Source organism: Pithys albifrons, chromosome 16, assembly GCF_047495875.1.
Source record: "Pithys albifrons albifrons isolate INPA30051 chromosome 16, PitAlb_v1, whole genome shotgun sequence".
Classification (NCBI taxonomy): domain Eukaryota; kingdom Metazoa; phylum Chordata; class Aves; order Passeriformes; family Thamnophilidae; genus Pithys; species Pithys albifrons.
The window spans coordinates 15,984,448-16,009,666 of record NC_092473.1 but is presented as its reverse complement, the minus strand read 5'-3'; the positions used below and the strand labels follow the sequence as shown (position 1 = coordinate 16,009,666).

The 25,219-nt window shown below is 55.7% G+C and overlaps 3 protein-coding genes across 10 annotated transcripts in view; 1 reads left to right on the top strand and 2 right to left on the bottom strand.

The window, feature by feature from the left end:
- The window catches only part of TSC2 (TSC complex subunit 2), a 32,980-nt gene extending 32,431 nt beyond the window's left edge, over nucleotides 1–549 (bottom strand). For all 6 annotated transcript variants that reach the window (XM_071571594.1, XM_071571596.1, XM_071571595.1 and 3 more), the window contains exon 1: nucleotides 492–549. The gene's annotated coding sequence lies outside the window, so the exon portion shown is untranslated. The remainder of the gene's footprint in view (nucleotides 1–491) is intronic.
- A 45-nt stretch (nucleotides 550–594) lies between these two features.
- NTHL1 (nth like DNA glycosylase 1) lies at nucleotides 595–6,870 on the top strand. 2 transcript variants are annotated; one of them, XR_011699184.1, is made up of 6 exons: nucleotides 595–682; nucleotides 1,191–1,423; nucleotides 3,430–3,600; nucleotides 3,956–4,115; nucleotides 5,513–5,659; nucleotides 6,389–6,476. XR_011699184.1 is itself a non-coding variant. In XM_071571053.1 (6 exons), exons 1-6 carry the CDS (start codon nucleotides 628–630, stop codon nucleotides 6,510–6,512), a joined length of 849 nt encoding a protein of 282 aa, XP_071427154.1. In that variant the 5' UTR covers nucleotides 595–627; the 3' UTR covers nucleotides 6,513–6,870. The 2 variants fall into 2 exon arrangements, 1 of the variants encoding a protein (XP_071427154.1); XM_071571053.1 differs by having other exon boundaries at nucleotides 5,554–5,659; nucleotides 6,389–6,870.
- Nucleotides 6,871–7,695: 825 nt separating this feature from the next.
- Nucleotides 7,696–25,219, bottom strand: part of NHERF2 (NHERF family PDZ scaffold protein 2) — a 32,451-nt gene continuing 14,927 nt past the window's right edge. For both annotated transcript variants that reach the window (XM_071571235.1, XM_071571236.1), the window contains exons 3-7: nucleotides 16,733–16,909; nucleotides 14,911–15,064; nucleotides 12,711–12,754; nucleotides 12,093–12,155; nucleotides 7,696–10,271 (exon numbers count right to left, since the gene is read on the bottom strand). In XM_071571235.1, coding sequence (XP_071427336.1) covers nucleotides 10,113–10,271; nucleotides 12,093–12,155; nucleotides 12,711–12,754; nucleotides 14,911–15,064; nucleotides 16,733–16,909 — 597 coding nt within the window. In that variant the 3' untranslated portion in view covers nucleotides 7,696–10,112. The remainder of the gene's footprint in view (nucleotides 10,272–12,092; nucleotides 12,156–12,710; nucleotides 12,755–14,910; nucleotides 15,065–16,732; nucleotides 16,910–25,219) is intronic.

Sequence of the window (25,219 nt, the reverse complement as noted above, 5' to 3'; positions counted from 1 at the left end):
GGGACAAACCAGCTCACAGTCCATGTCACCAGGGATAAAACAGCCCCCGGCCCATCATCCTGGAGTCCCACGGTCATCTCCAGCCTCAGGGCGTTCCACTGCAGCCCCAGCACACCACTGGCCATGGCTCATTGTGCCCCCGTGCCCCAGGAAAACCCCAGAACCACCCCAGGACATGCCAGAACCCCTCGGGGACACGGTACAGCCCCCCAGCACAGACCGGGGGTCCCACCACAGCACCCCCAAATACATTGGGGGTCCAACCACGGCCCCCCAGACACACACTTGGGGTTCCATCACAGCCCCCCCAACCCAAACACACACTGGGGGTCCCACCACAGCCCCCCAGACACACCCCGGGGGTCCCACCACAGCCCCCCAACCCAAACACACCCCCAACCGCGGGGTCTCTCACGGGGGACACCCCGGCCGGGGCCGCCCCTCGCCCCCACCAGGCCCGCTGACAGCCCCACCCCGGCCCCGCCGCTCACCCCCGGCCCGGCCCGGCCCGGCCCGGCCCCGCCGCCCCCGGCCCGCTCCGCTCGGGCCCCGGTGCCGCCCCCGCCGAGGCCCCGCCCGTTCCGGCCGCCCCGGTGCGCTCCGGGCACGGTAGTTCCTGGGGCCGCCATGGCTGCGGGCAGGGCCGGGGCCCGGCGGGTCGGCACGGCCCGGGGGGCTGCGGGTACGGGAGAGGGGTCGGGGCACGGACAGGGGGATCAGGATACGGACGGGGGGGGATTCGGGTACGGACAGGGAGGATCGGGGTACGGATAGAGGGGTCGGGGCACGGACAGAGGGAATCGGGGCTGGTGGGGGCTGTTGTGGGTCCCGGCCCGGGACAGGGTCCTGGTGTCCTGTCACATCCCTGTCGGATTCGGGATGTGGCAGTGCCCGCTGGCTGTGCCTGGGCTTTAAGGGGCTGGGGATGCACCTGTAGCAGCCCCACCTGTGTTTGTGTCCCCACAGTGTGACATGTGACCCCCTGTTGTCACCTCTCTCCCAGGTCCCTCCAGCCCTCCCTTGCCCGGTGCTGTCCCTGGGCAGGGCTGGGCAGGGCGAGGTGTTGCCACTGGGTTGGGACTGGGCAGGGTGAGCTCAGCCCTGCTCGGGGTCCTCTGGGAGGCACGTGGGGCTGTGGGACATAAAGGTGCCTTTCCCCGAGCCTGGAATCTCTGTGCCATCCCTTGCAGTGAGCCAGATCCAGGGCACCCCCAGCACCCCGAGGCGCAGCAGGAGGAGGAAGAGCGTGGCCATCGCCTACGAGCCTGGGCAGGGCGATGGTGCTGAGCCCCAGAGACCTCGCTGGGAGCCCAAGCACTGGCAGGAGCAGCTGCAGCGCATCCGGGAGATGAGGAGGAGCAGAGATGCTCCTGTGGATGAGATGGGAGTGGACAAGTGCTATGACACCAGTGCACCTCCACAGGTAACAGCACCTTGACAGGGAACAGCACTTTTGTAGGGAACAGCAGTTCCACAGGTAACAGCACTTCCACACATCAGGCACAGGAGGACACGACCCCAGCCTCCCTCATCCTCATGTTGCCCCTGGATCTGTCCCACTTGGGATGTTTCCAGAACAGAAAAATGAACACAGGGTGGATCAGGACTCTGGGCTGGGGTTGGTCCCATGGGAGGTCATGGATGTGATGGGCAGTGCTGTCTGCTGGGGCAGGCTGGCAGAGCATGAAGCCATGTCCCTTTTTCCCTTAAAAACTGTAGGAGTCCAAGAAAAGTATCCAACCATATGGCTCTGGAATAGAAAGGAAAAACAGTATGGAAAAAAGGCAAAGGTTGCTGAGAAACAGCTTTCCAGGCTGCTTTTATGCTCCTCAAAGCAGGACATGAGCATAGAGTTGCCTCTTCCCCTCTCACTTTTAAGGGATACTGGTTGGAAGGAAGGGCCATGCTGGGATGGCTCCATGCTTCCCAAGCCTGGAAACAATCAAAGGCCACAGATGTCACCTCCCTCTGAGAGAACTGTTGGCATCAGTACAAAAAACAAAAGCATGATGGGACCTGGGGCTGCAGGGCTGTGCTCTGTGCTCGCCATGGGAGTGGGAACGTGGGCAGGCTTGGAGGAGCAGTGGGAATCCCTGGAGTGGGAATGTGGGGTTCAGGCATGGGCAGGCTTGAAGGAGCAGTGGGAATCCCTGGAGTGGGAATGTGGGGATCAGGCATGGGCAGGCTTGGAGGAGCAGTGGGAGTCCCTGGGGTGGGGATGGGATCAGCCATGGGCAGGCTTGGAGGAGCAGTGGGAGTCCCTGGGGTGGCAATGTGGGGATCAGGCATGGGCAGGCTTGGAGGAGCAGTGGGAGTCCCTGGGGTGGGAATGTGGGGATCAGGCATGGGCAGGCTTGGAGGAGCAGTGGGACCTGCTGGGCTCTGAGGGAGGGTCTGGAAGACACAGCTGCACAGCCTCAGCCCATGGAATGCTGCCCTTGCTGCTGGCATCGTGCCCTGGGCTTGGATCCCTGGGGAGGGCGGTGAGCTCTGACCCCGGATCCGGACGGTGTCACACGCTCCACACCACGTGGGCTGCCAGCTGTGGGGCCAGGGGACCACGGTGCACCACATGGAAATAACTCCTCTTCCCTAGGGAAGTGGGCTTGTTGCTTCCAAGAAAAAGTACATGTCGTAACCCTCTGCTCCTCACACCATTTCTTGTACTCAGAGGTTATCCTACTTCCATGCACTCAGGGATTTTTTCTGGAGCACCTGTGGTTTTGTAAACTTTGTAAGATTGCTGGAGGAAGGATTGTGTCCCACATTATCCTGGGTCAGTCCAGGTTAGTTGCATCATCCTCGTTCTGGTGGGAACAGAATCACATCTGGAGAAAAATAATTGGGAAATGGGAGGTGAATGGCCTGGCTAAACCCTGCAAGGCAGCAGCAGAAGAGCTTTTGGGTTTGTCCTTCATCTCCCAGTGTGTCATCCCAGATCTTCAGATTTGGTTCCATAAGGAGCTCACTGGAGCCAGATGCCCAGTTCCTACTGAAACCTAGTGGGAAAGGGGTGGGATTTGCAAAAGCTGCTTGGAGCAGAAGCTGCACAAAAAGTCAGTGGGTGTTTGTAGTTGTGCATTCTGTGGGGTCTCCTGAGAATCCCATCCTCAGGAAAAGCTTAGTCTGGCCCTTTGTGGTTCAGCAGTTTGGATGTGAGGTCCCAGGAGACAGAGCTGCTCCCTGCCCTTTTCTTGGATCCTGACAGCATAGATGGAAAGTGTTTCTTTTCTCCCTTTATTGTGTGGTGGAATTAAAAGGTTGTGGATTATTCCTGTTGCAGCCTTCCAGTCTCTTGTAGGCAGATACAGCTGAACCAGGGTTGGGAACACATCCTGTACTGGACTGCAGATGGTGCTGGATGGGGGAACCGAGCCCTGGAGGTGGCTCTGGAGGGCTTAGGGGGTCTCACAGCCTCCTTTCCCCCAGGTCATGCGCTACCAAGTGCTGCTGTCGCTGATGTTGTCCAGCCAGACCAAGGACCAGGTGACGTCGGCCGCGATGCTGCGGCTGCGCCAGCGCGGCCTCAGCGTGGACAGTGTGCTGCAGATGGACGATGCCACGCTGGGCAGGCTCATCTACCCCGTGGGATTCTGGAGGGTGAGTGTGGGATCGTGGCACACACACAGGAGCCCCCTGGGCTGCGGCTCAGCCTGTGTGCCCTTCCCGGGGGGATCTGTCCCCCAGACTCAGGCTGAAGGCTGGATTTGGCTCCAGTTTTGGCACTTGGTATTCCCAGCAACATGGGATGGCTCCAGTCTGCAGGGCCTGGAGTGTGCAGGGAGGTTGGAGCTCTCAGCATTTTAATTCCAAGGAGACATCAAGGGTCTGTCTCCCCTCCACAACTCCTGTGTGGCCTCATCTGTAACACACTGAAGAGTGCCTTGTTTTTCTGTCTCTTTGCCCTGTGTTGGAGGCCAGCTTGGATTTTGTGCCTTTCCCCTTGATTTTCCAGAACAAGGTGAAGTACATAAAGCAGACAACAGCCATCCTGAAGCAGAAATATGGGGGTGACATCCCAAGCACTGTGGAGGAGCTGGTGCAGCTGCCAGGGGTTGGGCCCAAAATGGCCCACTTGGCCATGAACATTGCCTGGGACAGTGTGTCTGGAATAGGTAGGTTGGCCTGTGTGTTTCCCATTCCTTTCCTAAATCCTGCCTGATCATTCCCTGGGCAGAGGGGAACCATTGCAGCTCCTGTCCCAGGACCCTGGTAGCATCCCTTCAGTTCATCTGCAGAGCATGTGGGTGGGTGAACAGTGTGACCCTTAACCACTCACCCAATGAGTTGCTGTAGGACTGAAGCATGGATCCAGCTACTGTTTATCCCCAAATTTGATAGCAGAAATTCCCAAGTGCAGTCACTCCCCTCAGATACCTTCTCCATGCCATTGAATTACAATGAAGTACACTTCTGCCCTCTCAAACACAAATCCCAAACACACCTGGCACTGTCCTCTGACACCCCTTGTGTGGATTGATGAGATCCCCCCTGAGCCTTCTCTCCAGACTAACCAGGCCCAGCTCCTGCAGTCTCTGCTCCGCACAGAGATGCTCCAGAGTTACCCTGTTTGCAGAGCAGCAAGTGCAGGAGGGCAGAGCTGTGCCTGGGGAGCTGCTGGCAGATGGGGCTGGACTGTCACCTGCAGATCCTGGCCTGGGGCCCCTGGGGACAGAGTAATATTCCAGACAGATCTGCTGCTTAATGGAAGAGCCCTGGGAAGGCCAGGAGTGGTGTCACCTGGTGCGTGAGTGCTGGAGGCCGGCGTGGGCATGGCTGGATCCTGCAGCTGCACCAGGGACCCTCAGCTGCCTGAACCCTGGCCCTTGCACTACATCTGACAGCCCTTGGGGTCTGCTGTTCTCCCTGCTGTGGGGGTGGAAAGTCCAGAGGCAGCCAAACCAGCCAAGTGTTTTCCAAATAATTGTGTGCTCAGTTTTGATTTAGGAGGCTAGGCTTAGTCTTCCTGTTTACAGCAATTTCCTGAGTTTTGCCCAATTAGCCCTAGAGACAGGTTTATCACTGCTGATCTAACAATAATACTCTTTGCATTCAGAGCTTTTTAGCTCAAAGCACTTTATAAACACTCGTTTAAAGCCTCCCAAACCCTCCTGTGCTGCTGGGTATGATGAAATGTGTTTTCCATCTGGGTGAACGAAGGGGCAGACATTGCAATTTGTGTAACAGCAGCTGAAATACCAGGAGGATGAGGATGTAGGGAGGAAGAGAATGGGGGACAAGGTGCCCTGTGCCTGCTCTGCTGGAGCAGGAGAATCTTTGGAGAGAGACTGGCTCAGATTGTGTGAGCATAGGGAGAAATATCCACCCCAAATACTTCTGGCTTTGGGCCTGGGAGGAAAACAGCATATTTGTTCTTCGAGTGAGTCTCCCTTCCCCTCCCCTCCACTCCCATTCCACCTACCTGTTCCTGCTGCCTGCAGAGGAAGCCTTGCAGGTCCCTGGGCCTGGTGGGCTGTGACAGGCAGCTCTTGGCTGTGCTCTCTCTGTTCAGGTGTGTCTGCCCCACCTGAACTCTGGGCTCTCCCTTCCCAGCTGTGGACACTCACGTGCACAGGATCTCCAACAGACTGAAGTGGGTGAAGAAGGAGACCAAGTACCCCGAGGAGACTCGGGTAGCACTGGAGGACTGGCTGCCCAGGTGAGGCTGCAGGAGCCATGGCTGCACATAGTCCTGCTTCCAGCATTTTCAGTGACAGTTTTGGGACCCTCCTCTTTCTAGGGTCTAGTTGCAGGTGTTTCCCCTTTGCCAGAGAGATGCAGCAGCATCTCAGCTGCTTGGTTGTGTCCTGGCTGTCAGATGCATCCATCACCACTAGTGGCAGCTGGAGCTCTTGATCCCTGATTTTGCCTTGACAAATCTGCCATGACCCAAGCCACACACAGGACCTTGCTGACCATAATGGCCACAGCAGGATCAGCCCAGGGCTGGATTCTGGCCTTTACTGATGGTTAATTTTCAGTATCAAACACCAGCTGACAGGTACACAGGGACATCTTCACACCTGGCACACACCTTGGCACAAGGAAATGAGCACAGGCAGTTGGTGGCATTGTCCTTTGCTCCCACCCAGTCCAGCAGGATCTGGAAAGGTTGGGAGGGCTGTTCTAGCAGGGAAAGTTAGGAGGGCTGCTCTTAGCAAGAATCAGGAAAGGTTGGGAGGGCTGTTCCTAGCAGGGATCAGGAAGGGTTGGGAGGGCTGTTCCTAGCAGGGATCAGGAAGGGTTGGGAGGCTGGGACTTGCTTCCAGGCACCTGGGGAAGCCAAGAGGAACAGGCAGTAGGTGAAAGGGATCCTCAAACAGCACAGGCTGTTCTCTAAGCTCTCTGAGCAGCTGTATGGGAATGCTCATGTTTCTCCTCACTGCAGGGAGCTCTGGAGGGAGATCAACTGGCTCCTGGTGGGCTTTGGCCAGCAGACCTGCCTGCCTGTGAACCCTCGCTGCAGCCAGTGCCTCAATCAGGACATCTGTCCAGCTGCCAAGAGACCTTGAGGGATCATCCAGCCTTTGGAGAGCCACAAAGCTGCTTGGGCTGAGCAGCAGCTGAGCTGAGCCCTGGTAAAGCTGGGCCTTGCACGGGGCTGGCTGTGTGACTGCAGGAGCAGGAGCTGCAGCCAGCTCAGCATCTCGGGTGGGAGCAGCTGCTGGTGACAGCTCAGCTCTGAGAGGGAAAGGGGCTTGGAATGTGAGCAGTCCTGCTGTGCCAGTGCTGGAGGCTCCAGCTTGTGTGAGAGCCTCAGCATGTCCCAGCTGTGCCACACTGAATCACTGTAGAGAAAAGCTTTGTCCTCAGGGACTTGCTGCTGCTTGTAAATACAGATTTAATAAAGGTAGAGGAGTATTTTTGCACCCACAAGGTTTGCTGGAGTCTGTGTGACACAGGGCAGGGGGAGGAGGGTGTGGGTGACCTCAGCAAAGCTGAGACCATGGCAACCAGCCCTGCCAGCTGAGAGCAGGCAGCACACACCTGCCAGCCACCTGCCAGCCCAGGCTGCAAGGGGCTCTGCCACACAAGGTGTGGTGTCAACAGGACAAGAGGAAACAGCCTCATGCTGTGCCAGGGCAGGTTCAGGTTTGACACCAGGAGGAATTTCTTCATGGAAAGAGTTGTCAGGCATTGGAAGAGGCTGCCCAGGGAGGTTTGGAGTGCCCAGCCCTGGAGGTGTCCAAGGCAGGACTGGATGTGGCACTCAGTGCTCTGGGCTGGGTGACAAGGTGGGCATTGGGCACAGGGTGAGCTCCATGGGCTGGGAGGGCTTTGCCAAGCTGAATGATTCTGTGATTCTAAGGTGCAGCTGAAGCCTTCCTGAGCCAGGATTGGAGGTGATCACTGCCTGGACAAGTGACCTTTGGGTCCAGCAGCAGAAGAGCAGAGGGGGTCACACAGGGACAGCAGATGAGCCAGTGTCACACTGTGTGTGCCACCAAGGGTTACAGGGGCCAGGGGAGCCAGGCTTGTGTGTCCTCAGGAGCTGTCAGAAGGGACACCACCACCCCTGTGTTCTGTTCTTCAAAGAAAGGGCAGTGCTGACTTCATTGTGGAGCTTCAAAGGAATAATTTCAGCTCCTCTTTAAACAGGCAAGGGAGGAAGCAAAGTTTCCAGTGTGCTCAAGGCGGCTGCAATTCCGCTCTGAAGTCCCTGCAGCACCGAGGAAGGAGCAGATCAGTCCTGGGTACATGGGAGACCAAGTTTATTACTGACATTACAATGTACATTATGGTTTTGCAATGCAGCTGACAGCCTCATACTTTAATTGGTTTTTTTTTTCCAAGTTAAATGTACAGGAACTGAATAATTACTACTGAACTACAAGATGTGAGGAATATGGTAATGCTTCAACCAGGAGCAGTTTCCATGGACTAAGCAGAGATCAAGATTTTAAATCTTATCAGTACGAATTCACACACCTGATTTCTTTTGATCTGCATTCAAAACTACATGTTCTTTTTTTCCCCTCCACAACTACAGCAGTCTTGGATGAGAAATGGGGTATTTACAACAGGTCTTTGCTCTCTGAGCTGTATCAGGGTGTCCTGGGAACGCTCTGCCCTGTGCAGCCCGGGCACTGCCGGGGTTTGGCGATGTGGGCAAGGCAAGCAACGTGCACACCATGAAAAAGGGCTCCTTCCAAACATTACCCATTGAGAGAAGATCATATTTTGGGGGCCAAAAAGAGAGCAGGCAATTTGAGGAGGGGTAGGGAAGAGGTGTCTTAATGGCAGAGCCCTGAGGGGAGGCAACCTCTTCACATGCCCCCTGATCCCACTGCCTGTCTGTCACCAACAGCCAAACACCTGCACCAGTTCCTCTCCAAAGTCATTGTCTGCAACCTGTTCAGCCCATCAACAATCCTGAAAAAGAACTTTCCTTAAGAGAACTCATCTCCTGCACCCCTGAGGCTCTCCAGGCTCTCCTCTCAGCAGCAAAGGGCCACAGGCATCAGCTGCTCCCCATGGGGAAGCCAAACATGGAGTGCTGAGCCCCAGCCCACTGCTGAGGAGAGCAGAGAATGGAATAAGGCACCTTTTAGCTCTGTATTTAGGAAATACACACAGAGCTGTTCCCATATCCACAGCACACTGACTAACCCGAGGGCCAGGGGCTTTCATCACAGCAGTGCTGGCGTGAGCCAGGGCACAATCCCTGCTGTTTGCAAGCCATTGCCAGCCCAGGGATTGCTGCTGTTTGTTTCCAGCTGGGGGAGGTGGGTTTGTGCTCCACTGTCCTGCTGTGCCCAGTCCCTTCCCAGCCTGAGCTGAGATTGCTGCTGGAACATGGGGGGAGTGGGACAGCCCAGTCCCAGCTGGACACTGCCCTGGTAACACACCTCTGCTCACTGTGAGTGCTGCAGTTCAGCTGAGTCACCTTCCCTCACACAGCCAAAGGCAAGTCGTAAAGAGCTGGAATGGGCTTAATCTGTAATGCTTTAAAGATACACGTTGGAGGCTCGAATGCCCTGAGCAGGGGGTTGAAGGAGGCCACGGAATGCCAAAGCAAGTGCCCATTGCATCACACCTTTGACAGCCACTTCTCCAGCCCCACAGAGAGCCCACAGCTGTGGAGGATACTCTCCTGAGGACAAGACACACTCATGGGCTGGATGCACCAATTCCCAGCCCAGGTGGGAGGGACCCAGAGATGCTCCAGCCCCACCTCCCAGCGCCGAGCCAGCAGCTCAAACTACATCCCCACGTTACCCCCAGGAAGCACATGCTGGGTTGTCCTCACTTCCAGGTCTGTCCAAAAGGCTTTAGGAGCATCTTGTGTCTCTCATCTTCGTGCGCCGCAGGGCAGGACCGGCCCCTCCCTGCCTTCCACAGCTGCAGGTGGGGAGGGCTGGCTTGGGCTTGGGGTTAAATCCTGCCCTCTCCCCTCTGCAGAGCTGTCAGGATGAAAAAGGGGCTTTTATTGCCAGGGCAGGAGCTGCTGGTGGGAGGGAGGTTCCTAAACTAACTGGAAACATATGGGACTTCATAAAAAAAACAAACAAAACCCAACAAAACAAACATTTTTCCTTCAATAGCAAAGCCAACAAGAGTGATTTCCAGCCACAGTCCATTTTCCCATCGTGGGATCAGCTAATGCTGGACGTGGGGTGTCAGGGAGGGGTGCCAGGTACACCCACCCTGTGGGCACCCACCACGAGCCATGAGATGTTTGCACAGGGGCACAGAGCATCCCACGGGGCTCAGTCTGGGACACCCACGAAACCAAAACAAACACCCCAAATAAAAAAATAAAAAAAAGTAACAGAAGCCTAAATGATTCAGGAAACAACGAGTTAAAATTCTTCCAGTCCTTTCTCACAGGAACAGGGCATGCTGGGCAGCCAGAGCCAGGCTTGAGAGCAAGCAAGAGAAGGAGCTTTGGTCACATTTGTCTTATGAGAATCGCTGGTGAGTAACAACAATAACAATAATAATAATAAAAAATAAAAATAAAAATAAAAAGGACTTTAAAATACGCCTTGTAAAAGCAACCAGTGAAGAGCAGAGCACTAAGCATCTCCCGTGGACACTGAAGGACAGGGCGTAGGCACCTCAGAAACGTCCGAGCTGGGATGGGAGGGGGTCGGTGCCACCAGCCAGGCTCAGAAATTGCTGAAAATCTCCCGTTTCTTGTTCCAGTCCATCTGCGGCGCTCGCTTCTTCACACGCTTGGCCCTCACCTTCTCCTTGGCCTCGGCGGCCGTGGGGCTCAGGCTCAGCCCACTCTCCTCAAACGGGTCCTTCTTGTCCCCGTCTCCATCCTGGGTGGGGAAGGGAGAGATGTGAGCCATGGCAGCCCCCCCACAGACCTGCTGTCCCACAGCATTTCACCCTTTCACAGAACCCCCGAGTCAGTGAGGTTGGGAAAAACCCCCCAGACCATCGAGTCCACCCTGTGATTGATCCCCACATTTAACTTTTCTTTCTAAAGCCACTGTGGGAACATGTTCCCAACCAGGAACCCCAATCCACCAATTCTGACCCTCCTGGTCCTGCAGTACCACATCACCACATCCTCAGGGTACAATTGGTGTCCTGACTAAAACACTTTTACTCCACTGGTGGGGTCTCTGACCCCCTGAAACCCCACAGGGCTGGCAAGCACCATCCCAGCTCGGACTGGGCTCATCAGGGCTGGTGTCAGTGGGCAGCAGCCCCATCACAGGCACGATCTAAAGCTTCTGCTTCACTGATCACATCTGCACCGAGGCTCTGGCAGCACCAGTCTGGAGCCAGGCAGGGTGGAAATGCTCCAGGAGGTGTGGGGTGGAGGCTGCCCCCAGAGCTGCACGGCTGCACTCGTGTCAGGAGTGGGCAAACACACAGAATGGAGACTTTCACCTTCAAGGACATGTTTTTAAGCTTTCCTGCTGGCACTGCTCCTCACCACGCATGCCCAGCTCCAAAATAATGATTGCACAAACCCTGCTGATAACCATGGGCAGGTCCTTCCACCAGCACCACGAGATAACAGCTCCGGCCTTGCTGGGGCTGAACAAAAGCAAACTGACCCAAAGTCACCGAAACTGAGCCCAGACAAACCCCCCCTGCCCCCAGGGGCTGTGACTTCGAACACAGAGGTGGGACAGCGACCCCTGAGCAGCCCCACAGTGACTCTGGGGGAGGAACTGCTGCACTCGAGCACTGGGACACAGCCCAGTTTTCCCACCCCAGGGACTCTGACTTCTCGTGCAGTGACCCCTGGAACAGCCCAACAGCCCAAAGGTGACTCCATGGGAGGAATCACCACCAGGACACAGCCTGGTTTGCCAAAGGCAGCAGCCACTGGAGCAGCACATGCATTATTTAATGCTCGGAGGGAAATGGAGATGCCAGACCACAGGTGTGTGGCCACAGCTCGGACACACCTGATGTCTGACAGGGCTCAGAGCCTGGGGGTGCTCCCAGAGCTCTTGCTGCTGTCAGATCCCTGCTCCCAAATGTTCTGGGGCAGGGGACAGCACAGCAGAGACCCCACAGAGCGCCTGCAATCAGACATTCTTCTACCTCCAGCAGAACCTCATGCTAAAGATAATTTTTTGAGCACTTTAAAATCCCCTACTTTTATTTTCACATAAAAAACCTGCTAAATCAATAACTTATGGGAATACCAATCTATGCTTCCTTTGACTTTTGGTTGCCTCTCCATCACCTTGCCCAGCAAGTTCTGCCCCTTCACTGAGCTGTTGAGCCAACTCCTCCAGCCCTGCCAGTCACCAAATCCAACTCCTCCCATCCTGAGCAGCTCTTTTAAACATCAAATGTCACCTCGAGGGTCCCAAGCCCTCCACCAGCTACCTGAAAAAGTGATGTATCCATCCTAAAGGATTTATCCATCCATCCATCCCTCCATCCATCCATCCCTCCCAGCAATGTGGCCACCTCCACACTGGAAGCAGCCACTGCTGACAGCTCTCAGCTCCATCCCACACTCAGCCACAGTGCAAGGGATTAGAGAAAACTGGATCTTGGCTTATGGGGGGGACACGAATGAACCCAAGTCTGGGAGACAAACTGCAAACACAAGGACACAGCACCATAAGGCAGGTTGTAAAAGGGAAGGGCACTGTTTGGGGTTTTACCTCTGACTCCTTCCCAGGACTCTGCAGGTCACTGTGAGATGAAGATGTGGATCCTCCATTCAGCTGGAAGAAATGGAAATGTTAGTCTGATGTGTGCAAAGACAGAATTAGACAAAAAGTAAAAAGCCAGGGGGAAAATGCTTCAGCCTGGTGGGGACAGACCCCACTACTCTGTCAGACTCCTCCAGGGATGGGAAGGGAGCCTGGAGAGGATGATCCTGCTGAACCAGCACACACAGGAGCTCCCTGGGATTTCCCAGCAGAGCTGCTGCTCTCCCACATCCCCCACATCAAGCAGAGCACAGTCCCCAACCTGCCAGCACCAGCAGGTCACCATCTCCCCCCTGTCACTGGGATTAAAAGGAGCTGAACCCAGCCTTGTTGGACTCCTGAATTAAAGCTGCAGTGTGGAGGAATTAAAACCAGCCAGCAGCAGTAAAGCTGAGCTAAATGAGTCTTGGGGACCTTTTGAGCCTCCCCCTGTTCTCCAGGCTCAGCTGGCACAGGTGGGAGCCAAGGAAAGATCCTTGACCCTCTGTGATCACTCCAACACTCTCCCCCCAGCTGAGCTCCCCCAGATGCTGCCACCAGGACATCCTGGAGCAGGTGAGGACTCACCTGAGTCTGTGCAGATCCGTTTGTCATGGGCTGAGGAACCACACCTGGACAACACAGACAGAAACACAGTGAGCTCCCTCAGCTGGGACTGCTGCCCTTGGGGTCCAGGAAAGCTGGGACTGCTGTCCCAAGAAAGCTGGGATCCCTGTCCCAGGAGAGCTGGGATCCCTGTCCTCGGGGCCCAGGAGAGCTGGGATCCCTGTCCTCGGGGCCCAGGAGAGCTGGGATCCCTGTCCTCGGGGCCCAGGAGAGCTGGGATCCCTGTCCTCGGGGCCCAGGAGAGCTGGGATCCCTGTCCTCAGGTCCCAGAACCACATCCTTGCCAATTGCCCAGAATTCACTCAATATTACCCTGTTTTGATCAGAAGAAAACACCTTCCAGGAAGGGGACCAAGTAACCTCCTTCTACAAGCACTAACAGCAGAACACTCCCATTTTTGACCACTCTGATTTGTTTTCAGAAGTTGCTTAATTTAAAACTTTAAAAGACCAGCTCAAAACTCTCCACCAAAATCAGCATCTTGGTGGTCTCACAACAGTGTGTGGCCAACAACCCATTCCCCAGGCACCCTGGACTTTCATTTGCTCCCTTCCAATGATTTACACCAATAATATCCCACACTATGGCAAAATTAATGCATTTGAGGTGCCAGTCACAATGATCAAGCTGGTGCCCTGGGCATTATCATGTCTCATCTGTCCCAGACTAACAGATGTGTTAATTATCACAGGATTAATAACTGAATTATGCTGAGCATGGATGCTTCCCTACAGACCAATTTGGAGGCTGCATCACTGCAGGGATTCCTGGGGCAAAGCAGTTCAGAAAAAATAAACCTAAACCTTAATGCAAAAATCTCCATTGTGGCATTTGGATGCTTAAATATTTAATCAATACTGAATGTTGGATTCAAAGTACAACAAGCTCTGAGCAATGGGCATTAGAAGAGTCAGCTCATAGCAGAAGTGAAGGGCTCTGATATTGTAAGAAGCTAAATTTTAAATTATTTAAATGAGAAGCCAGCTTCAAATCACAAAGGATATTAAAGTAGAACTGGACTTTAAGAAAAAAAATGATTTCAAAATTAGGCATGTCCAGAAATACTTTGGTATTTCCTTAATCTTAAAAGGTCTTAAAATCCACTCATTGGCTTAAAGGTTGAGGTGCTCAGATCACTGGAAATGATCAGTTTGAGGTCAAAGCAGTTCAGTTAAAGAGTACAATTATTATTTCCTCTCACTCTGCAAACAACAGAACCTACCAGAGCACTTTGTCACCGCCCAGACAGACCCAATTCCTGGGCTCTGCTGAATGCACCGAGACAGCAGCGAGTGCTGCGGGTCCTGGAGCACCCACCCACCCACCCACCCTCCTGCCCACCCTCCCAAGGGATCTCTGGCTCCATCCATCCCCTCCCTGGGAACAAACAAGGGCTCCTTTGTGGCTGGGGAGATCTCCCAGCCCCGGCTGCCCCTGGGAGCACCTGACACCGCTGGCCCCACGCTCCTGACCCACTTCCCAGCACAAATCTGCCCATTGAGCATCCCGGGAGCCGGAGCAGACAAGGACCAGCTGTCCTGGGCACGGAGCTGCCCATGGAGCGGGGCAGGCTGGGCTGGCAGCGCTCCCTCCACTGGGGCACGGCAGGCTGGGAGCGGATGGGCAGCTTTCCCTGCCAGGTTTCAGCAGCCAGGAGAACATTTCCTGCACCAGCCACGCCATGAGCACTCCCATGAAACCTTCCCCCTGCTCACACCGTGGTGCTCCCACCACCCTCGGGTTCCTTCACTGCAGCAGAGACCAACAGTTCACAGAACTATGTAACACCCTGTGATGGTTTGGATTGGAAGGGATCTTAAAGTTCATCTCATTCCAAGCCCTTGCCACGGGCAGGGACACCTTCCACCACACCAGGTTGCTCCAAACCACATCCAACCTGGCTTTGAAGGCTCCCCCCAAATCCCACCACATCTCAGTCACTTCAGGGCAGCAATTTCCTAAATTAATCAATCACAATATAAAAGTAACAAACATTTTTTGGCTGGATGAGGGTGTATTCTCATTATTTATAAATAGCTGGGTGGTGCTCAGGAAACTACTGAGGGATGAGACAGAAGGGAAACGTGACTCCCTCACTCCTGAGATCCCACCCATGGCATGGGAACGGGGCAGGATCACCCTGGGAAAGGAAGGTCTCACCTTTGGTGTGCTCCTCTGTGGGGGTCACCCCCAGCTTCTTGAAGTAATCATCTGTTTCGGGGTCCACCACCAGGAGCCTGGCTTCGCTCTCCCTGGATTTGATGTGGGACACGACCTCGGAGTGCCGCAGCCCCTCCACGTTGATGCCGTTCACCTGCAAGGCCACGGCATCAGAACCCCAACCTGTGCCCCCACAGCACAGACCCCCACAACAGCCTCCTCTTCCCCTGAGGGGTGGGATTTTCCTTTTTCAATGTCTGTTGGGATGACAGGAAGGCTTTGGGCTTTTTTCTTTCCCCCTCTCAAGCCAGCCATGGCCTCCTAAACCCCCCAGTGCCTCTGCCAGAGCATCCCCTGTGTTACTGCTGGTCCCTGCCTGTATCCCGAACACATCCATTGGGAATCACAAACCACAGACTGCACCATCACCTCACCCACTCAAGTCCCACCCAAATGCTCTCCCTGCTCTCTTTAGTGATGTCAAACCCAGCCTTGCCCTGGGATGCACCACAGGAATCTCAGGCTGCCTGTGAGGTGTAACTAAGCACGGGCACAGGCTTGGTGCCACTGGGGTGGCATCACTGTCCCATCCTTCAGCCCTTTCTGATGGAAAATCTTGGGTTTCCCATGTCCCTGAGCAGTGAATCCTTGTGCCTGCTACACGGATTCCTCTCTCCCTTTCCTTCCTGCGAGTCAGGAGCTACAGGGAACATGATCCTCTGCTCCCGATTGTTCCCCACAGCGAGGGGACCATTGTGATTCGGGGCATTGTTTGGTGGGAATGAATCACCCTTTGTCCCGTTGGGAAGGGCCCCGACAGCCTCGGTATGACCCAGAGCCGGCGGCTGCTCCTCCTGGATGCCAAGGGAGGGCCAGGGCAGGAGGGCATTGCAGAGACTGAGCAGGGTGAGCCCCAAACTTCGTGCTCCCTTTGGGGGCAGCCAGCCTGCCCCTGGTCCTGAGGGCACAGCTTCGAGGGCTGGGATAAACAGGAACCCCATTCCCAGGCTTGGCACCTCGCTCCAGGGGCTGCCAACCTCAGCTGCCAGCTCACCACCCCACTCCATCCCCGGCAGCACCAACTCCAGGTCACCCCGATCCGTGCCCAGTGCTCACCCCTGGCTGAGCCGTGCCAGGAGGCTGCTCTACCCCCGCCCTGCCACAGGACTGGGGGGCATCAAATATTTATCCAAGCCCCACAGAGCAAGGAGGGAGGGGATTGGGTTTCTGAGCTCTCCAGCTCACCCCGAGCTGCTTTGTGTGTGCCAGGCACTGGGCCAAGCCCATCAATAAATAACACGACCCCTCGCCGGGAGCCGCCGCCACCGGTGCCCGCGCCCGGCCCCGGCCCCACGCTGCTCCTGCATTAAACTTTCAGGTGCAGGGAGGAGGCAGCAGCTCCCACTGGCTGGGGATTCACGGGGCTGGAAAGCAGTATTTGCCCAACTCGCTCTTCCAGGAGTGCATTTCCCATAACCCTGAACCAGCAGCGAGGGCTCGATGGCACAGCCACCCGGGGACACGGTTAGTGGTGGCCTTGGCAGTGCTGGGAAAGTGGTTGGACCTGATGGGTTTAGAGTACATTTCAAGCCTAAATAATTCCATTATTCCATCCTATGATTCCATCTAGACTTCAGTGCTCACAAATGCCCACTTGGCATGAGTGGAAGGAGCACAAAGCCACAGCCAGAGCAGCCCCACCATCTGGCTCAGAATCACAGAGGAATACTGGGGGGATCTGATGGAAAGGTCCTGGGGTAGGGTCTGTTTCAGCTCCAGGCTCCCCAGGGTCCCACCAGCCGTGTGTGTCCCACCCCTTTACCTCCACCAGCCGGTCCTGGGGCCGCAGCCCCGCTCGGGACGCCGGAGAGTCGGGATCCACCGAGCGGATGAACTGCCCCGGCCGCGACTTCTCGCTGTGCAGGTTGAAGCCGTAGCCAGTGGGGCCTTTCTTCAGGTGGCAGAGACGTGGGCACAGCTCCTTCTGTCCATTCAAATCCTGGTGAACAGAGAGGGGTGGGGGGCACAGGACAGGGGGGTTCATTCCTGGGTTTGGTTCTCCCCAAGGCAGAGGTGACGGTCAATAAAGGCGGTGAGGAAGCGCCGTATCTGCCCCCCGTCCTCCTGTCCCCTGCACAGGGACAGGTTAACAAATGAATTTCCTCTCATTGAGTCTATTTTAGAAAAGCAATTGTCCAAAACCACTCCAGAAAAATGAAAACAAAACAAAAAGTGCATTTCCTTCACCAGGAGCAGCCCAGATAAACCCACCCATGCACCGGGACCCCCCCGGCAGCAGCCGAGCCCCAGCCCCGGCAGGGAAGACCCAAGGCCAGGCTGTGCTTGGCCCAGGATCACCCAGACCCGAGATTAACCCCAGTTGTCTATTTAAGGCAGCACCACACCCTTGATCCTGGTGACATTGGCATTGCCCACGGGTGCCATCACATCCCAGCGAGGGGGTCTGGGCTGATGAACCCCAAAGTCCAAGACAGGAAGGCTGAGCTTGTGTAGAATGTCACAGCTAAGTCACTTCAGGGCTGATCCCAACTCCTTCATCCCCTCAAGGAGGGATTTTACAGAGCAGGACAAAGTGGGGACACACAAATTGATCACCCCTGAGGATTGCCCATGCTGGGGGGGTGGAATTTCCATAGAACCCTGGAATTGTTTGGTTGGAAGGGACCTTAAAGCCCATCTTGTTCCACCTTCCACTAGTCCAGGTTGCTCCAAGCCCCATCCAGCCTGGCCTGGGACACTGCCAGGGATGGGACAGTCACTTCTTGGGGCAATTTTGGCCACAACTTCAATGTCCAGGAGGGACAGAGATGGATCAGGGTTCAGTACCAGCCTGACCAGCTCAATCCCAGCATTCAGGCAGAAACAGGGATTTGAGATGACCAGGCCTTAAACACAGAATGGTTCAGGTTGGAAGGGACCACTGGAGGTCATCTAAGTCCACCTTCCCTGCTGGAGCAGAGTTCCCTAGAGCACATCACTCAGGACTGTGTCCAGACAGCTTTGCTCTGGCACAGGAGGGGCACCAGGACCACCCTGATGGTGCTGAGCACCACATTCCTCAAAAACTCCTCACACATGAGGGGCAACACCAGCAATGCCCATCTCGGGCATCGGGGCACCCTGAGACCTGAATTTTACAGAAATTCACTTGGCACCACAGAGTTTATTAAAAACCAGCTCTGTGTGTTCACACCTCAATCCCAGACCACTTTTTACAGGGGAAAAACCATCAGTGCAACAGCCCAGACCAGGATGGGGCTCCCAAGCACCTCAACTCCACAAAGCAGGAGCAGCCCCACATCCTCATCCTGCCCCTCCACACATTTAACCTCCTGGACTTTTCCCATGGCCCCGGAGCAGCCAGTTCACCCCATCTGCAAACATTTCCAGCCTGCCTCAGAGTTCTTCAAAAACTGAAGAAAACAGGAAATGATTCAACTGGCCCAAGAGGGTCAGATTTGTGTGACCTCAAAGGACACTCGGGGCTCTGTGCAGCACAAGGGGGCACGTGCCATGGGCAGAGGGGAGCGTGGTTGGGATCACCAAAACACACCTGAGATCCCCACCTGGGTTTAAAAAAGACTTTTTAAAATCATTTTTCTCCTGCTCCACTTTTGCAGGGTCTGAGCTCTGGCAGCAGCATGAAAACACAGGAAATCACTGAGAAAATCACCCCAAAATGCAGCATGGGCACACCAGGGTCAGTCCCTCTGCCTCTGGGCATCCCCTGGCATCACCAGTGAAATCAAACTACCCAATAAATGACCCACAGAGGGAAAAGCTTCACTGCAGGATCCCTTTGGCTGCCAGGCTGGTGAGCAGTGCCGTGTCCTACACAGGCTTGTGCTCCTTTCACTGGAATATCTTCAACTTAAGAACCTTAACTGGAATGGATTCAACATATTTATTTTTTAAAACACACATATATATATAAAATAATCCCAATTCAGCATCTGTTCTGAGCAGAAACCCTCGGGCAGAACTGCTTATCCTCCCCCAGAGATGATCCAGGGCTTTCGCTGGGCTCTTAAACCTCCCGACTAACGCAATCCTTGGCTGCTGGAAAAACAGGCCTTGGAGCTGAGCTCTGCAAAGCCCCTCTCTGGGATTAGCAAACCCTGACACTCCCCTCGCCTCCCCCTGCTCCCCCCCCACTGACACAGAGCCTCTCCTGCCAGCTCTGCTCTTTATTTTCTTTTTTCCCCGTGCCAACGTTTCCCTGCTTGTGTTCTGGGAAGATATTTCCTCAGCTCCCAGGGGAATTTGGCCTTTGTGGAAGCCAAGCCCTGCCCCAGAGCGTTCCCTGGAAGAGCAGCCCCTTATCTGGGCTTCCCAGGACCCTCCTGCAGGAACACTCCCATCCCACTCCGAGGAGGCTTCGCTGCCTTCCACACGCCAGCAACACCAAAGCCAATTTGGACTAAGTTACATTCACATGGATATTATAAAGCAACAAAAGTTGACTCTATTTTTTGTCTATTTGCCTGAAAAAAAAAGCAGAATGAAGCAATTATTTTTTCTAGGAATTCGGATTCTACCAGTGGCCATTAATTTAATAAACTGGATTAAGGAGGAATGGCAGGACACACTCCACCTACAATCATCCCTGTCTGTACCATCCAAGGTGTGTGTAGATAAATCCTGCCTGGATAAGCCACCCCATCCCTGGAGCTGCTGCTTGAGGCAAACCATTGGAATTTCAGAAGGAAAAAGGTTTCGGAAGCACAGCTCAAGCTGGTCCATTTAAAAATGCACAAACAAGACATTAAATAACAATGAAACACTTTCAATAAAATAAAACAACCCCAGTTGGGTGTTGCCAGTTCTCACAATCTCATGGCAACTCTTGAAACATCTGATTTTTTATTTCCCTTACAGTTTCCACACTGCTGTTGGGAATTGGGGTCCCCCCCTTGGCTCACCAGGGTCACCTGGGGACACCCCTTGGCTTACTGGGGACCAGGACCACCCCCAGCTCACTGGGGTCCCCCAGAGCCACCCCCAGGCTCCCCAGGATGCCACAGCACTGGTTTTGTGCCACCTCATGCAGGGCCCTGCAGTGACCAGGACCAGTCCCAGTCTGTACACCTGGAGCTGGAATCACAAATGTCACCAACTCCAATTAACAAGGGGTTTCCATACCACTAATTAGCTGTGCCAGCCTCCATGCAAGCAGAACCCACTCCCAGCAGCACCAAAGGGAAACAAACTCATCCCCTGGGCTTTGAGGGCAGCAGAGCAGCCCCAAACTCCAATATCCAACCAAACCCACCTGCCTCAACAAAAGCCCCTCCCCAGCTCAAGGTCAGGAGTCCAACAGTGCCAGGGACCTGCTCACTGTCACAGCTGACCCTGAGCCCCAGGTCTGGGCCAGGGATGTCTCCCTGCCCTGAGCCCACTGCCTTCCCAAAGGACAATGACTCACACACCCAACTTGCACCTCCCCACCATCCCTCTCCAGCCTGACTGTGAGCAGGAACAGGGATAAAAAGGGCTTTTCAAAGACCAGCCCAAAAAGCTGCAGAAATGGCCAAAAGTCTCTCCACTCCAGAGATGCTCAAGATAGCAGTAGCCAAGTCCCAGGACCATCTTCAGCCCCTCTGCCCCACAAACACCTGCCCATAACAAGCTAAAACACTTTTAAAAGCTGCATTTCAGGGGTTTATTCCAGGAATAAAACACCAGTGCCAGCACGGAAACCCGGCTCTCCTGGGTCCTTCAGGAGAGGAGGAGGATGAGGAGGATGAGGAGGACAACACACACACACAGAACTACTCTAGGCTGAGGCTGGGTCGGTACCATCCGCCGTGGGTCCTGGTGGGTCCTGGCACACCGTGGCTCCTGCAGCCCCACACACCGGGCACAGGGGGCACCCCGACTGCTCCGGGGCTCAAGGGACACTCAGCACAGCTGGGAAGTGCAGGGTATCCCAGGGGATGTCCCAGGGGGTGTCCTATGGTGGCACCAGGATGGGAGTGGGACCTCCAGCCCTGCTCGTCCCCCTGGAATGGGGATTTGCTCAACCTCAGCCAAGCTCCTGGGCTGGGAGTGACGGTCACCCTGTCACAGGGTAATCACCAGAGATCAGGGCTCGGCCCTAATCGGCTCAGTCCTGCCTGGGACCACCTCACTGTGCTCCAGCCCATCCCTCCATGACCATCCCAGGGGCTTTGCTGTTTCCTGGGGGCAGCAAACAGGCTCCAGTCCCTTCTGTTGGGAGCTGCAGCACCTGGATGTGCTCCAGGCTCTGGATCACCCAGTGACATGTCAAACCTTCCCACCCCTGCTCGGCAGAGTTGGAGAAAACCCAGACAGGAGCATTCCAGCCTAATTCACATTGTTAACATATTTTCTTTTAAGTCAGCTCCCGTGGCGTTTCCTCTCCTTTTCCATGAGGTTTCGGTCAGAAAATGGCTCCTTTGCTCCCTGAAAATCAAACCTCAGCAGCAGAACCCACCAGGGCAGGGGGACACAGGGGTCCTGTGCTGCCCTGGGGCCACCTCAGGACACTGAGATGTCCTGGGAGGGACAGGAGACTGCTCAGTGTCAGTGTCCATTCCCACTGCCTTGCCCCCACCTGGGACCTCTCCATCCTCTGCCCTTTGGGCTCTCCCCTGCAGGCAGGGGCACCATGGGAGGCACAGCCACCTTTGGGGGCTGTGGAGGAACAGGGCAGGATCCTGACCCAACCCCAACCCCAACCCTCAGCGGGCAGAGGAGGAGGGTGACTCTGGGAGCCCGGCAGGAGCCAAAGAGGACAAGAAACCAGCACAGGAAAGGGGGCCCAAGGGCCACAGCACCACCAGAACAAGAGGTCCATTTACACCCCCTGACAGGGACACCCTTCCTTGGCAGCTCTGGTTATATTGGGAGCCAAGCTGAGCCTTAGGCAAGCTTTCATTGCCAGTGTTATTACCACAGTTTTGTTGGAAGCTCAAAGGCTGCTGCCTCTGCTTAATTTAGGGATGCACTTAACTTTAAGCAGATGTTTGTCACCCTGATCTGGAAAGGGGAGGGGTAAAACCTTCCTGTTTTCCACCCTGCAGAGGTGAGGAAGGCTGGGAGAGGCAGGAGCCCCCACCATGGCTGCCAGCAGCACCCACAGCCCTGCTTGCCATGAGAACCAGGGACCTTTGGGATCGTGCCATGGCTGGGACGGGCTTGCTGCCCCCATTCACCACCATGCCAGGGATCCTGCTCCAGCAGGGATGGGCTTCATTCCCCTTCCCCCAGGAATGACTCAAGTTTTCCCACTAAAGCAGCACCAGAAAGGGGACTATTGTAGCCCTGCAGCCCCCGGGGCTGGGGGACCTCAGTGACACTTTGAGGGGGACCAGCTGACAGCAAATGTCAAAGGAGCCTCAAACCCCCCTGGGGAGTGGGACCGAGGGCTGGCAGCACTGCCAGGGAGGGGGGCAGAGCACCCCCAGGGCTGCGGGGACACAGCAGCTCTGCCACCATTCCCACTGCTGGGAAAAGCAGAGCAGGGATGCTCCCAGGGCTTCCCAACCCCGCCTGGTGCTCAACTCCTCCAGGCCATGGCTGGGCAGGGCTCAGGGCTCAGTCCCCACTCCCTCCCTCCTGCCCAGCTCCATCCCACAGCTCTGAGCCAGCCAGAGCCAGAGCAGCTCAAACTCCAGATGTTGGTGAAAGGCTATAAATAACAGAGGGGGAAGGGGAGACGGCGCTGGGGGGACGCCAGGCCCACCGAAACACAAGCAGATGTTTCCCTTCCCTGCAGGGCCAGAGCTGGGCAGAAAGGTGGAGGCTCCAGCACCCAAAGACTCCCCAGCACCTGCAGAAGGAAGGGGGTAACTCACAGGTTCTCCACCAGCCAAGACAGCAATAAATTGTTGGGCAGGAGCAGTCAACAACCTGCTTCCATTTTTATACAGCCACAACTGTAATTACCACCCACCCCATTCCCGAGGTGTTTCAGCTCTGGCACCAGTGGTCAAAGGAGGAAAACCTCGTGTCATTCCCCCACTGCAGACCTGAGAGCCCAGTGACACTAATTGCAAACTCCTTCTTCCCAGTGCTGCCACCTCCACATCCCTGCAGCCAGGAGAAAGCTCTGGGTGCTCCCAGGGACAGACGGGGACTGCAGAGTGTCAGAAATCATCACTGCCCCCAGAGAGGAGGATGGGCACAAACACAGCTGAGCTGCCTCCAAATAGCTCTTCCAGAGCCCAAAACCAGGAGAGTTACCTTAAATATCACCAGGAGGAGAGGGAGATGTTGCAGGATCCTGATGTCAGAGCTCTGTGTCACCACCAGGCACTTTGCCTGCCCATCTCCAACACAGCTCTGGGCTGTTGTAGCTTCTTTAAATCTCTTCCATTATTCAAATTGCTCCAATTATTTGAATTGCTCCAGCTGAGTTTGAGTAATAGAAGCATAAAAAAAAAAAGCCGTGTTTTTTTTTTTTTAAGGGCAGCAGACACTGAGGTTGGTGCTGTTTTCCCAGCACTGCTCCCCCAGCATCCTCCCACCAGCCTGGGGAGCTCTGCACCAGCACATACTCCCAGCACCCTTTGGATGCATCCCGCCCTTTGGACACATCCTGCTGCTTCCTCTGCCAACAGGCAGCACACAGGGATGGCAGGAGACAATTCCAATTAGCAGTGGAACATGTCCAGCCACGAGGCCAGCAGGACCCAGGGCCAAGCTGCAGCTGATGGGGCAATTTGGATATTTCAGGGAGTCAGCAGTCCCTGCCAGGGCTGCTGTGATGGATGGGAGCAGCAAGTCAGGCTGGGCAGGGTGATCCCAGGTCCCTGCTCTGTCCCCAGACAAGCCTGATGACAGTCCCTGTGAGGAGGAGGAGCAGGAAAGGGATTGCAATGGAAACCCCATGCCTGCAGCATGGCTCCTGCCACCCCTGGAGGGGAAGGATGGTGCCCACGGTGGGTCCTGAGCCTCAGTAGGGACCCACTGGACCCAGGGACACTCTCCCTGAGCCCTGCAGCCCTTTTGGACATAGCCAAGGGGACAGTGTGGGTCAGTGGTGACCCACAGCCCCTCCCAGGGCGGTGCAAAATCAATCAAAAAATTACTGAGGTCCTTCACCATCTCCTGACACTGCAGCAGCAGCAAAAAGGGGTTTGCACCTTCCTGTGCCCTGCACCAAAGTGTCCAGGTTGTCCCAAGGCAACACGCCCCAGCCCTTTCCTGGTGCTGTGGGATGCAAATCCCTCGGGACTGCAGGGTGGCTGTGCCAGGGACCTGCCAGAGCTGCACCCCCAGCACAAGCAAAGGGCTGTTATCCCAACAAACTGCCAGGCAGGAGAAAACAAGAGCAGGAAGGATGTGGAGGGTGGGGAGGATGCCCAATGCCCAGCCCAGGGTGACAGTGCCCGCCAGGCTGGGCACGCTGTCGGGATGGCAGCGCTCCAGCCCCGGCACCCACACCGGAGCAGGGCGATGGGAACAGCAGTTCCCCCACGGCTCCCACCAAGGCTGCACCTCCCAATGCTCTGCTGCCAAAGAAATCAGAGCCTGACCTTTGCCACTGCTGCCCTAAGGCCAGGGGTAAGCCTGGATTTGCCCCTCTCCCAAATCCCAGGCACTGAACCGGCGCATTACGGCAATCCCTGAGCACAAAGGGGCCTCTCAGGAGGGGCTGTGGCTGGGCCACGTCCTGCTCAGGGCCACGTGTCCCCACTGGGGACAACCCCGGACAGGCTCCCCCATGAGCACAGCACTGTGGGAACAGCAGCCCCATCCAGCTCCGTGGGGTCCAGCTGATCCACCCGCAGAGATGACTCCAGCTGAGCTGTCCTGGCCATTCCCTGGCAGTCCCACAGCTGGGGAATTTCTCAGCCACAGGCTGAGGGAAGCAGCATTTTTTCCCCTCTTTGCTGGCGTTGGAGCAGCCTCAGACAGCAGAGGCACCCACGCTCTCCCCGCCGGGCAGGGCTGGAGCCAGGAACGGCAGCACAGGCTTGGCTGGAGCAGCTGGCCCGGCCCAGGCAGAGACTGGGAGGAGGGAGGGAGGATGGAGGAGACCGAAACCGCCACGTGCACGTGTTTTCCTTGAGAGAGACAACTTTTCCAGCACGATCTGCCAAGGGAACACGCAGCCGGGATCCCAGCGAGGTCTGCTCCACAGGGATCAGCTCCAGGACCATGTGGGGCAGCAACTTGGGTCCTGGCAGGCTGGAATCCAGCCAAGAGGAGGGATGGGATCTCCCTTTGAATCCAGATCTCCATTCTGGACTCAATGTTATCTCAACAGATCCAGAGGGATCTGTTTTCTAGTGGGTGGGAGGGAAAGGAGCACCGGTCA

What these genes read in the sequence shown, in the direction of transcription:
- NTHL1 (XM_071571053.1), top strand. Translation starts at nt 628, where the DNA reads ATGGCTGCGGGCAGGGCCGGGGCCCGGCGGGTCGGCACGGCCCGGGGG. An exon ending in CACGGCCCGGGGGGCTGCGG is followed by an intron (nt 683 to 1,190) that starts GTACGGGAGAGG and finishes CATCCCTTGCAG; the next exon opens with TGAGCCAGATCCAGGGCACC. An exon ending in CTGGAGGACTGGCTGCCCAG is followed by an intron (nt 5,660 to 6,388) that starts GTGAGGCTGCAG and finishes TCCTCACTGCAG; the next exon opens with GGAGCTCTGGAGGGAGATCA.